The 12,101-nt window shown below is 44.0% G+C and overlaps 1 protein-coding gene across 1 annotated transcript in view; it reads left to right on the forward strand.

Moving 5' to 3' along the window:
• The window catches only part of OBSCN (obscurin, cytoskeletal calmodulin and titin-interacting RhoGEF), a 149,842-nt gene that overhangs the window by 25,274 nt on the left and 112,467 nt on the right, over nucleotides 1-12,101 (forward strand). Inside the window, exons 8-13 of the mRNA XM_066313899.1 lie at nucleotides 1,476-1,748; nucleotides 4,736-5,011; nucleotides 5,896-6,171; nucleotides 6,795-7,070; nucleotides 11,013-11,288; nucleotides 11,675-11,950. Of these exons, the coding sequence (XP_066169996.1) occupies nucleotides 1,476-1,748; nucleotides 4,736-5,011; nucleotides 5,896-6,171; nucleotides 6,795-7,070; nucleotides 11,013-11,288; nucleotides 11,675-11,950 (1,653 nt within the window). The remainder of the gene's footprint in view (nucleotides 1-1,475; nucleotides 1,749-4,735; nucleotides 5,012-5,895; nucleotides 6,172-6,794; nucleotides 7,071-11,012; nucleotides 11,289-11,674; nucleotides 11,951-12,101) is intronic.

The raw sequence follows: 12,101 nt of genomic DNA on the forward strand, positions 1-12,101 counted from the left end.
GAAACAACAAAGCCTGAGAATATCATGGGGTTTCTCCCATTTGACAACTTGTGTAGTTGTTTCAAAAAGCAAATGTGACACAGCTTAAAAAATATTGAAATGTGACTAAATCCATATATAAAGGGCTTACTGTCTACAATTGGCACCTACTCCTAATTTTCATTTTTTTCTCTCTCTTGCTCTGCCTCTTCAGCATAATTTTTCATGCTGACAGTTCTACCCACATTTAATTGAATTACTTGATGGATGTTCCCATGTGTTTTTCACTGTAGTATGACTATGAAATGAGTAATCAGTGCCATTATTTTAAAATCTGCATTGACAAACTGTGATTTTTTAGCATTTCCAACAATTTAAATGTCTGCTGTTCACCACTTGCTTCCTGGAGGATCGCCTTTGGTACCTCTCATCCTTGGGAGATGAGCCCCCAAAACCTGTATCAACATTTTACCTTCCATCATCAACAACTTTTATCAGCCACAGGGAGCTGGGGTACCATTTGAGGAGCAGGTCAGGCTGTAAATGGCACGTGGGCATCACGTGGCTGCCAAGGGCCACTGTGCCAAGCCACGGCCACTGTGACACCTCCTGGGCCTCCTGCCCAAACCAGCCAGAAATGCACTTGCCATATGTCACTGCAGTGCCCTGAGCTCCACGTGCCAGGCACCCTCTGACACATGACCTCCTGTGGTGACAAGGGACATCTGAGACGTCTCTTTCGGGCTGCTCTGGTGGTATTTTTCACTCTGGTTTTCTGAGGAAGGTGAATGAATGAACTCGTCTCCTTCTTCTTCTTCCTGCAACTTTGAACCTGGGGATTGAGTTTCACTAATGCTGGGGAAGGAATGTCTTAGCAGTTCCCACCCCTATCCCCATCCCCATCCCATCCCACTTCATCCCCTCACTTTGGATTTTGGTGGGGGTTTGAACATTTTGCTTTGAGGCAATTGGTGACTCAATTATTTCACTCCGAGTTAATATGATTCCAGATTTATTGTTTATTTTCTATGCTCCAGTTAATTTCCGGGAATAAATTTCTTTTCGTTTTGGTCCTGTGAGATATCCATATAGATTATTAATTTTATGTAATTGGATTTATCTAGGTTATTTTTTAACCTCTTTTAGAGTCAATTTATTTGCCACGTGGTTACAATATAATAATTAAATAACCTTCCTGGCTTTACTACCAGTTTATTTCTTTCCTCACCTCTCTTTAAAATATTATTTTAAAGCTCTGTTTCCTGGAGCTTCTTCTCCTTGACTTTGCCTCTTGTGCTATTTATGTGCTCTGCTTTTTGGACAGGGGATAATCAAAAATATGGTTGGAAATTTGTCTGCTTCTGCTTTAGAATCTAGTAATTAGATCTATAATTAAATAAATAGATTTGGTGTCATGACAAATGAATGCCTCACTTAGATGTCAATGTGCTGTGCACAGAGTTCTTTACCAGACCTGTGTCGGTGTTTTGTTCCAGCACTTGCAAACTTTGTAAACAAAGAGAAAACTGGAGGAGTTGTCAAGGCCATCGCTGGGAAACAGGCTGAGTTTGTGTCTGAGACCTCCGAGGCCAACATCATGGTGAAGTGGTACAAAGATGGGAAGGAAATCACAGCCAGCAAGAAATTCACCGTGGAAGACAAAGGAAAGCTGCACAAGCTTGTGGCTTCGGCTGTGACAAAAGAAGATGAAGGAACTTACACCTGCAAAATTGGGGATGACACCCTTACCTTTGATTTAAAAGTCTCAGGTAAGTTTGTGCTGCTGGTATGGGATCAGAGTCTGTGTAAGAAACACAGGATTTGGTTCTTTAGGCTTGTCCTACCTTAAACATTGATTTTTTTTGGCTAAGGTTGCTCAACACTTTCAGAGATTCAGACCCTTGCTCTGAGATTCTCACCCTTGTTGTGATTATGATACAAACCCAGAGTATGGGCAAATAATACAGTGACGTTGTGATTGATTTGAAAAGCTCAAGCTTTTTCTGGGGCTGGAGCACAACCCAAACACGATGCTGGCTAAACAGCTGGCAGCCACATCTGGCCTTTATTCTTTTAGCAGCTCAGTGTGTGCATCATCTTAGGACCACCTCGGTCAGGGGTTCAAAGTCTTGCTGTGAAAGCCATGTGCCCTCCTTTGACAAGTTTAATTCCTGATTCTGAGGGTTAAACATCTCCTGCTGTTTCCAAAGGAGGCTGTGGTCTCAGAGATCACTCCCTGTGGTACTGTAAGCCACTCCATCCGTCCCTGTCACGTGCCCATCACACAAAGCACGTGGTTGTCAGCTCAAACCCAGAAGAGAAATGCTTGTCACCACTGCATTCCAGCCCAGGATGGAGCCTGGGTGTAAAATGACACAAGAATTCATCGGTGAAATTCAATATCTGTGAAATTCAACTGATTCCAGTTGCGTGTTTGTGGGAATTTTTCTTCCAAATGGGGTTTTCTGGCTTGTGCCTGCAGCCTAATTTTTAACCTGGTCCTAAATTTAAGATTGGAGCTCTCCTGAAAGCTACTCCTGGCATGTCTGCAGTACAATGCAATTCAAGAGAAGTCACCACTGAGTGCTTGTGACCTGTAACAGAATATCCAGGTTATTGTGATGCTGTCCATGAGCTAACTAGAGACTCAGCAAAGCTGATTAATTTAGGACAGCTCTTGTCTTGAGGGATTCCTGCAGGATTTAGTGAGCTGGAGGGAGTGCTTCCAGCATCCAGCTGGTGTTTGCTCAGGTATTCACTCTGCATCTCACCTCCAGTTCTCTTCTGAGAATCCAACATTGGGCAGTTTCCCTTGGAGTGTGATTTCCAGTCCCTGACTTTACCCATTGAAAAGCTGATCTGAAAGAGCCAACCAGGCTCTGCCCTAGCTGACCCTTCAAAAGACAATTTGTGCAATCTGATTTATGCTGTCTGATTAGAGCTAAGGTGGATTTTGGAAGTGTTCTGGTTGTGCCTTTGTCCAAGCACCAGGTACAGAGGATTGCCTGAGCTTGGTATAAAGTTTTTGCTGGCCGTGGGCAGGTTGGGTGGATCTCACCAGTAACTCCTGAGACAAAATGTCACGTTGGCTGAGGCAAAGAAAACTGGTGTCTGCTAAATCATAGAATCACAGAAAGAATTGAGTTGGAAGGGACATTAAAGATCATCCCATTCTGCCATGGGCAGGGACATCTTCCACTGTCCCAGGCTGCTCCAAGCCCCATCCAACCTGGACTTGGGCACTGCCATGGATCCAGGGACAGCCACAGCTTCTCTGGGCACCCTGTGCCAGGGCCTCCCCACCCTCACAGGCAAGAATTTATTAATATCTCATTTAACCCTGCCCTCTGGCAGTTTGAAGCAGTTTTCCCTTGTCCCATCCTCACAAACCTTTTGGTGAACAAGGATGGAGTTACAGCCTGTTAACAATACCTTAGCCAGGGCAGCTTCCTCCTTGTTTCATGTGTCGCCATAAAAATTTTCCAGAGTGCTGAGAAGCAGCAGTGCACAGTCAGGGGGTGGTCTCAGGGCAGGGAATCAATCTGCCTTGAGGGTAATGGGATACCCCAATAACCCTGAACAGCAGGATTCTGGAGGGATTCTCTCTATGGTCAGCTGATTGTTGAAGAATAGGTGAGTCCTAGCAAATGCAAGTTTTATTTAAATACTTGCCTGGCCTGGCAATTGTCCTTGGGATACTCAGTGACTGAAAGCAACAGTTGCTGCTAAAAGAAATGCAATACTGAGCTGAGGCTGGCTCTGAGTGACAGCCCTCAGCCTGCTCTGGGCTGCCCTGATGGAATGAAGGCTCTGAAATACCTGACATGCCCATCAAATATTGCTCCTTCGCTTAGGGACAGGGTGTGTTGAGGAGTTTTGCTCACATCTTACATCAAGGTCTCTGTCTTCACTTCATTGCCTTCACTTTTGCCTTTACAAAGACACTCGCAAAGAGTATTCATTGATAAAAATGTTGTATTATTGCTGCCTACATGACAAATACCCTGTTTGCACAGCTCATAACTGTGCTGTCAGCAGGGTTTGAGCTGAGCTCTCCATGCAGGAACCTCAGCTGAGTTGTGTGAGCAGTTCTGAGTTCTCTGCTGGGAAGATCAGCTTCAGCCAAAACCCACAAGATTATTGACTCCTATATTCATAGGAACAAGGAATGAATGGTTTGGAAAGGACTTTAAAAACCATTTCCTTCCAACCCCCTGCCATGGACAGGGATGCCTTCCACTAGACCGGGTTGCTCAGAGCCTTTTCTTAACCTGAGGCTGGAGAACGTTTTATCAATAAGATTCTCCCATGGAGAAGAATTAGTCCATTAGAATTAGTAGGACTGATGCTATGAAAAAGAAGCTGCAGGAATGGGCCCAGAAACATTTCAAAAAAGGTTCCTCATCACCTCTAATTAGATTTTCTGGGACTTCTCAGGTCTTTTCAAAGCTGTTTCTGCCCTCAGACATCAACACATATCCCCCAGAGCTTGCTAGACATGGGAATCAAGGAGTGGTAAATGAAGTGTGAGCAACTTGAGGGCGTCTCAGCTTGATTTAAAAGATCCAGGAGGATGTAGGGCAGATGAAGAGGATTTCACTGTAATTGAGAGCAATTATCTGAAGCTCAGAGGGGTTTACACCATCTGTCAGAGAGGCATCAACTGTGTGTGACAATGGAATAACGACCAATAATCCCTATATCCAAACTTTTATCTGCACCAAGGCATAAACTTCTTTCCTCTTCTCCACTCCAGATGAAGCTGTTACTTTTGTCAACAAGCCCAAAACGACTCCAGAAGTGTCAGTCAGTCCTCCTGAAAGCCTGGAGCTGGTGTGTGAGGTGTCAGCTGCGGGCGGGGCTGTGGTGTGGAGGAAGGATCAGGCTGAGGTGAAGCAGGACCAGAGGACAACAATTGTCTGCCAGGGGACACAACGCAAGCTCATCATCAAGAAGGTGACACAGCAAGACCAAGGCAGCTACACCTGTGAAACGAAGGATGACAGAACAACATTCCAAGTCAGAGTCAGAGGTGAGAAAATGCCAAGAATTCCAAAGGCAGAAGAGAATTCCATTTTGAGTGGTGTCTTTCACCCCAAGGAGCATCTCACAGTCTCCTCAGGGTGAAAGATCTCAGCCACTCCACTCGATTTTGTCGGGCAGCTTTCATAACAATATTTTATACACACAGTTCTGCATCCATGACTGATTGTGACCACAAAAAAATAAATCATAGGAAAAGATGGAAATTCCTTCTCCTCTCACAATTAGCTGGTGTGTCTGCAGAAAAAAACTCCAACAGGAAAATAGTGTGAGGATGTAGCAGAGTGATGGATAAAGGGGAAGGAGAGGTGTTTGAAGAGCCCTGATTAGATTCCATCCCTTAAAATGTTGGATGGGGCTTGGAGCAATGTGGTCTAGTGGAAGGTGTCCCTGCCCATGGCAGGTGGGTTGGAGTGTGATGATCTTTAAGATCCCTTTCAACAAACTGCCCCATGATTCCATGATTAGATGGAGAGAAACGGAATTGTCCCAAGCTGGCAGAAAAAGAGCAATGGTTCCTAGACCTGAGGATACAGGTGCTGCTCCCTTCTGATTCACTGGAATCTTGGAGAGACATAGGGAGAGAAAAAGAGAAGAGGGAGGAGGGTTCAGGCAATGCAAGTTGCTGCCCCAAGTCCTACATTTAAATCTGTCCTAAAACTGTGAGTTTATAACATTACCCCAGAATTCCCATAAAATTCCCGTTCCTATTCACTTCTTAGCAAGACAGAAATAAAGGTGATTTCTTGCACTAATGGCCCATCATGACATATTACCTGTCAGGGCAAGTACAATGAAATAAGGAGAAGCTGATTAAACACCAGAAACAATGACTGCAAAAGGCTGTGTGTGACTGTTGGGGTTTCCTTACAGAGCCAGAAGTTGTGTTTACAAACAAGGAGAAGGTGCAGAAAGAGGTGAAGGCTGCACTGTCAGAAAATGCCACGCTGAGCTGTGAGGTGGCCCAGGAGAAAACAGAGGTGAAGTGGTACAAGGATGGGAAACTCCTCACCTCCAGCAAGAAGTTCAAGGTGGAGTCTGAGGGCAAATCTCGTCGCCTGGTGGTGGCTCAGGTGGAGAAGAAAGATGCTGGGGAGTACACCTGTGAGGCTGCTGGCCAAAAACTCACCTTCAGGATCGTTGTTACAGGTGAGGAATTGTTCATTCTCATCACAGAAAGGGCCCTTACTACCGAAAAAAAAATGTAGCTTCAGTGTCTGTGCAGCCCAAAATTCATTGAGTAGTGATGGAATTCAACCACTCATCCTCTGTCACACTGATGCTGGCAGCTGGACACCTTCATCCATGGGATGAATCCCCCTCAGTGTCCCTTGCTGTTTTCTGATTTCCCAGTAATGGAAAGATAGACAAGTCTCCATTGCATTGTCATTTATAGGGATAAAGGTAAGGTTGTCTCCCAAATATGTAGGAAAAATAAGTCCAGAAGTAGGAAAAGAGATCTCCTAGAATGAGCAAGGCTTCCATATGGGTCCCAGGGACAAATGAGATTTGGTATTTATTTGTCCATTACATTATAGAACCAAGCAATGGATTTCTTGTACAGATGGGAATAAGCTGAAATCCTGAAGCACTGGATCATTTTTCTCAGAAGTGGCTGATATTTTGTCCTCAGGCATGAGAAAGGCCCACATCCTGTCTGAGCATTAAAAACTATTAGAGATGTGGAAGTTGTGGTTTTTTATTTGAGTTTGATCCCTTTGCACAGCATCAACTTTATGTGTGATTTTAAAATTCCTTCTCTCTCTCCACAGATGCAGAGGATGCATTTATCAACAAGGAGAAGGTGCAGAAAGAGGTGAAGGCTGCACTGTCAGAAAATGCCACGCTGAGCTGTGAGGTGGCCCAGGAGAAAACAGAGGTGAAGTGGTACAAGGATGGGAAACTCCTCACCTCCAGCAAGAAGTTCAAGGTGGAGTCTGAGGGCAAATCTCGTCGCCTGGTGGTGGGTCAGGTGGAGAAGAAAGATGCAGGGGAGTACACCTGTGAGGCTGCTGGCCAAAAACTCACCTTCAAGATTGATGTCACAGGTGGGAGACAGATTTTGGGTTGCATTTCATTGGCTTTTCTTTGTATCTGGGTGTTTCCTCCCATTTTCTCCAACTCGATATTAGAAATGCTGTTGAAGTGCTTTCTAATGCTGGTCTGAGCTGCTGTTTGAGTGAGGTTATGTAGGACTGGGCAGATCTGGAGGTGACCTATAGATACCATGATGTCAGCTCCTCACCTCCTGGTACATCTCCTTCAGCTGAGGTAGTGGACAAGACTTCTCAATAGTAGGCACTATGTTAAAAATCTCTTCCAGTGTGGTCACCATTGCTGGTATTCCTCTTCCTATTACAGGTATTCTTCCATGAAAATCAATGTTTTGCTTCCTCTTTTTTTTTTTTTTTTTTTGCAAGTGCTAAGACAAGAGTGAATGCTCTCAAGTTCCACCAGAGGTTAGGTTGGCTATCAGAAAGAAATTCTTAACTAAAAAGGTGGTCAGGTATTGGAACAGGCTGTCCAGGGAAGTGGTGGAGTCCCCATCCCTGGAAGGAATTAAAAGCTGTGTGGATGTGACACTTGGGGACATGGGCAGTAATGGGAAACAGTTGGACTCGGTGATCTTCCAAGTTTTTTCCAGCCTAAACGATTCTGTGATTTCTTTGGTCTCAGTGTATTTTACAAGATAATCTGGTGAATTTTATCTCAGGCTCCAGGCAGCCATGGACACCAGCTACATTCTGAGTGGTCGTTTCTGAACTGGATGTTGTGAAAGGGTTTGGTTGTTGGTTTTAATATTCATAGCACTCCACTGCCTTTACACCCAAATCCTTCTTTTGTAATTTTAAAATTCTTGTCTCATATGCAGAGATGATCAGAGCAGGGTAGCAATTTTCACATCTGTTTTCTTATAGCACCAAAGAAAGTTTCTATTTTATGGTTGTCATAATATACATAATATATATATTGAAAAATAAAAAATATATTTATTAATATTTTAATATAGTAATATATAACAACAAATTCACTTAACAAATAATATCTATGTAATAATATAATGTACCTATAATATAATAATATATAATAATGTTTGGCATGTTGCCAGTTGTGTAGAGGAACAACTGTGTTGGGAATATATTGACTCTGCTCTGTGTGGGGTACCCAGGCTGTGAGCTGGGGCATTTTGGATCTTTTTCCTTTTTTTGTGTAGCTTATTCTTTGGCTGAGGGAGCTGCCAGTTTCAGAGGAGGATGGGTAAGGAAGGATAAGCAAGGATAGATTTGAGAGGTGTCTTCCAGAGAAAATTCAATATGGACATTAAAAGACCATCATAGAAACACGGAGTAATTTGAGTTGGGAGGGACCTTAAATATCACCTCGTTCTCACCTCCTGCCATGGGCAGGGACACCTCCCACCATCCCAGATTTCTCCAAGCCCCATCCAACCTGGCTTGGAACACTTCCAGGGATGGGACAGCCACAGCCTCTCCAGGCAAAATTATTATAAACCAAATTAATTATTCACTGCTGACGCCGGTTCTCGCGTTACTGCAGAGGTGTAGCCAGGAATTTAGTGGTCTACACGTGAATTTCTCTCTCTGAGGGAGCTGTGGGCCTCAGAAAGCAAAGGTTTCCAGCTCTCTTTCCAGCGGGGTGAGCTCATGGTGGCACAGGGTAATGTGACCCCTTGCCCTGTGCTGTCAGCCTGCCTTAGCTACCGTTGCTGTATTTCTCATGGGAACAACTGCAACGGGACGTGCAAGTCCAGCACTGGCTGGAAAATGATCCAGTGTGAAAGCCAGGAGGGATTATGCGTACTCGGAGTGGTTGGCTCTTCTGCAGCAGAAATCCTTCTCTTACTAGTTTGTCCCAAAGTGCAGTGGATTTCTGGGTCTTAATTTATCCCGTTGCCATTGCACTTGGAAAGGTTTTCAGGGTTCTTGTACTCCAGGGCTCCACTGGTAGCCCAAAGCTTTCCTTGTTTAAGGACAAGTGGAAAGTTAGATGCTTAGTGTTGGGGTTTGGGAATGCCACTGTAGTTTTTGGCTCGATATTAAAAAAAAAAAAAAACAAAACAAACAGCTGCTGTACACCTTGTGACTGACTTGGACACATAGAAAAAGAGCTGATTCCGAAATCTCAGTGTTCCAGGATTCAAAGTATGCAGTGAAATCCGTATTTTAAATCAGCGAAAGTTTCGTGTCCTGAAAATATTTTTCCTCATTTCCACTGAAACTTCAATAACCAGTTTCATTTAAGGTTGGAAATGTCACCTGCACTGAGTACTTGTTTAAATTTAAAATAAGTTTCTAAGAGAAATTATTGAGTGGCGTAAATCACTTTGGAAGCTGATTAAAAGTTTTAGTCACACTTGATATCAGTATAAAAATGGTTTATATGAAAGGTCATGAATGGAAAGGACAAGTGAGATGAGTTTGGAATGTTCATGCCCTGCTAACCTGACATTTTAAATATAGCCCTTTATCAACACACACTTGTTTTAATACCTGTTTAATACACTCTACATATTCACACTCAAAGTTGGAAATGAGAGCTTAAATATTTATATTTTTTGCAATCAGTTCTGAAGGCAAAGCTTGGTGTGTTAGAAGCTCTTTCAGACGTCAAAGTGCTGCTGACATGTTCCTTTGAGGAGCTTTGCATCAGCCAGCATAGACCATGTGCCTCCTAAATGACAATGGCATCTCCTCACACCCCTTCTGCAGCCAACACAAACAGAGGAGCTCAAATTCTGAGCCCCTAAGCTGGATTCCTGCTCCTGCAGGACACCTCTCTTTCCACAGACTGTGCAGTATCCATAGCAAGGCTGTGATGTGGCCCAGGAGCACTTGTGGTGCCACTGTCAGCAGTGGAGGAACTCGACCTGAGCTTACCCCTTCTCCTCACCCTCCCAGGCAGCTGCCTCCACTCAGGGCTCAGACGTGATGGAGACAGGAGAAAGTCATCCAGGAGGAGTCAGGGATGGCCCCATGAGGCTTCAGGGAGTGACTGAGGAGAGGAAGGCAGTAGCACAGGGGATGGAAGTGGCTCAGCATCCCCAAGAGCCTCCCAGGTCACAGAAGCTCTGAGGTTGGAATAATCCTCCCAGACCATCAAGTCCGGGCCCAAACTTGTCACCCAGCCCAGAGCACCGAGCACCACATCCAGGTGTCCCTTGGACACGTCCAGGGATGGTCATTCCAAACTATCCTGAGCAGCTCCTTCCAGAGTCTGACAGCCCTCTCCATGAGGAAATTCCTCCTGATGTCCAACCTGACCCCTCCCCTGGCACAGATTGAGGTTGTTTCCTCTCATCCTGTCTCTTCCTGACTTCCCCATGGTGGCACCCTCCTGTCAGGAGGCCAGTTTCCTGGAAAATCACAGATTTTTTTAGGAAATGAAAATACACTTCAAATTTTATATGGTAGTCTTATGTGTAATGTTTGTCAAGTCCTTTTCCGTATTGAGAGCTGTGTCCTCTCTTTGGGATTGGGTTACAAGGTCTTTTCTGAGTAATACCTCATTTTGATCAAAAATACCTCATAAAATCCTCTAAATAATGTGATTGTGGAGGTGGCAACTCACCATTGTGCTATATTTGGCTTGTTCCAAATGTACAGGGTAGAAATATCATAAAGACACAAAAGAGAATTTCAACTTTATATTAATTGTCAAAAATTTGCAAATGGAATGGTGGAGCTGTTAATGAGGACAAGTCAGAAAGGGATGATTATTACATGGACTGTATTTTGAGGATATATTGCTTTATTTATGGGATAAATAAAACTGCAAAATTGTGTTACTTACAATAGTTTAATATTGAATTATTTATGTTGGAAAGACCTTTAAGATCATCATGTCCACTGATGAAACCAGCACTGCCGAGACAAGATCCTGGAGAGCATCTACACCTCATACAAGTAAGAACTCCTTGACACAAGATATTTATATCTTATATATTTTCCCCCTATGTTTCCATACTTCAGAGGCAGAAGATGCCTTTGTCCACAAGGAGAAGGTGCAGAAAGAGGTGAAGGCTGCACTGTCAGAAAATGCCACGCTGAGCTGCGAGGTGGCCCAGGAGAAAACAGAGGTGAAGTGGTACAAGGATGGGAAACTCCTCACCTCCAGCAAGAAGTTCAAGGTGGAGTCTGAGGGCAAATCTCGTCGCCTGGTGGTGGCTCAGGTGGAGAAGAAAGATGCAGGGGAGTACACCTGTGAGGCTGCTGGCCAAAAACTCACCTTCAGGATTGATGTCCCAGGTGAGACAAAACTGTTTAGCCCGGTTTTCCTATTTCTAAAATATTTAGAAAGTTTAATATTATTGTATATATTCTATGTAAAACATCAGAATGTCTTTAAGACATGGAACTTAATCCTTGAAAACCTTTGGGCGCTACTCATCTGTGTAGGAACATGGTCATGAAAAGGAAAATATTGATTGCACCTCTCCATCCCCACATGTTGATGAAATCAAAACAGCTCTGCAATGCAGCTGATCTTCAGTGAATTTCAAAGTAGGGTCATGATGAAGAACTACAGGAAATTCACCCAGTGTCTTCACTCACCAAAATAAAACAGATATAAACTCACCAAAAATCCATTTTGAATGGTGCTACTAATACTCTAAATTTCTCTCTCTTTCCAGAGCCAGAAGTTGTGTTTACAAACAAGGAGAAGGTGCAGAAAGAGGTGAAGGCTGCACTGTCAGAAAATGCCACGCTGAGCTGTGAGGTGGCCCAGGAGAAAACAGAGGTGAAGTGGTACAAGGATGGGAAACTCCTCACCTCCAGCATGAAGTTCAAGGTGGAGTCTGAGGGCAAATCTCGTCGCCTGGTGGTGGCTCAGGTGGAGAAGAAAGATGCAGGGGAGTACACCTGTGAGGCTGCTGGCCAAAAACTCACCTTCAGGATTGATGTCCCAGGTAGGAGAAGATTCTTTGGCCCATCAGTCTTATTTCTAGAAGCTTTATAAAAATTAACATTATTTTCTAAGTCCTCTTCGTGTTACGCTTCAATTTTTTGGAGTATTTCATTGGCATGGCCTAGGATGGGTACAAATACAAGACCAGTCTT

Source organism: Sylvia atricapilla, chromosome 1 (assembly GCF_009819655.1).
Source record: "Sylvia atricapilla isolate bSylAtr1 chromosome 1, bSylAtr1.pri, whole genome shotgun sequence".
Taxonomy (NCBI): domain Eukaryota; kingdom Metazoa; phylum Chordata; class Aves; order Passeriformes; family Sylviidae; genus Sylvia; species Sylvia atricapilla.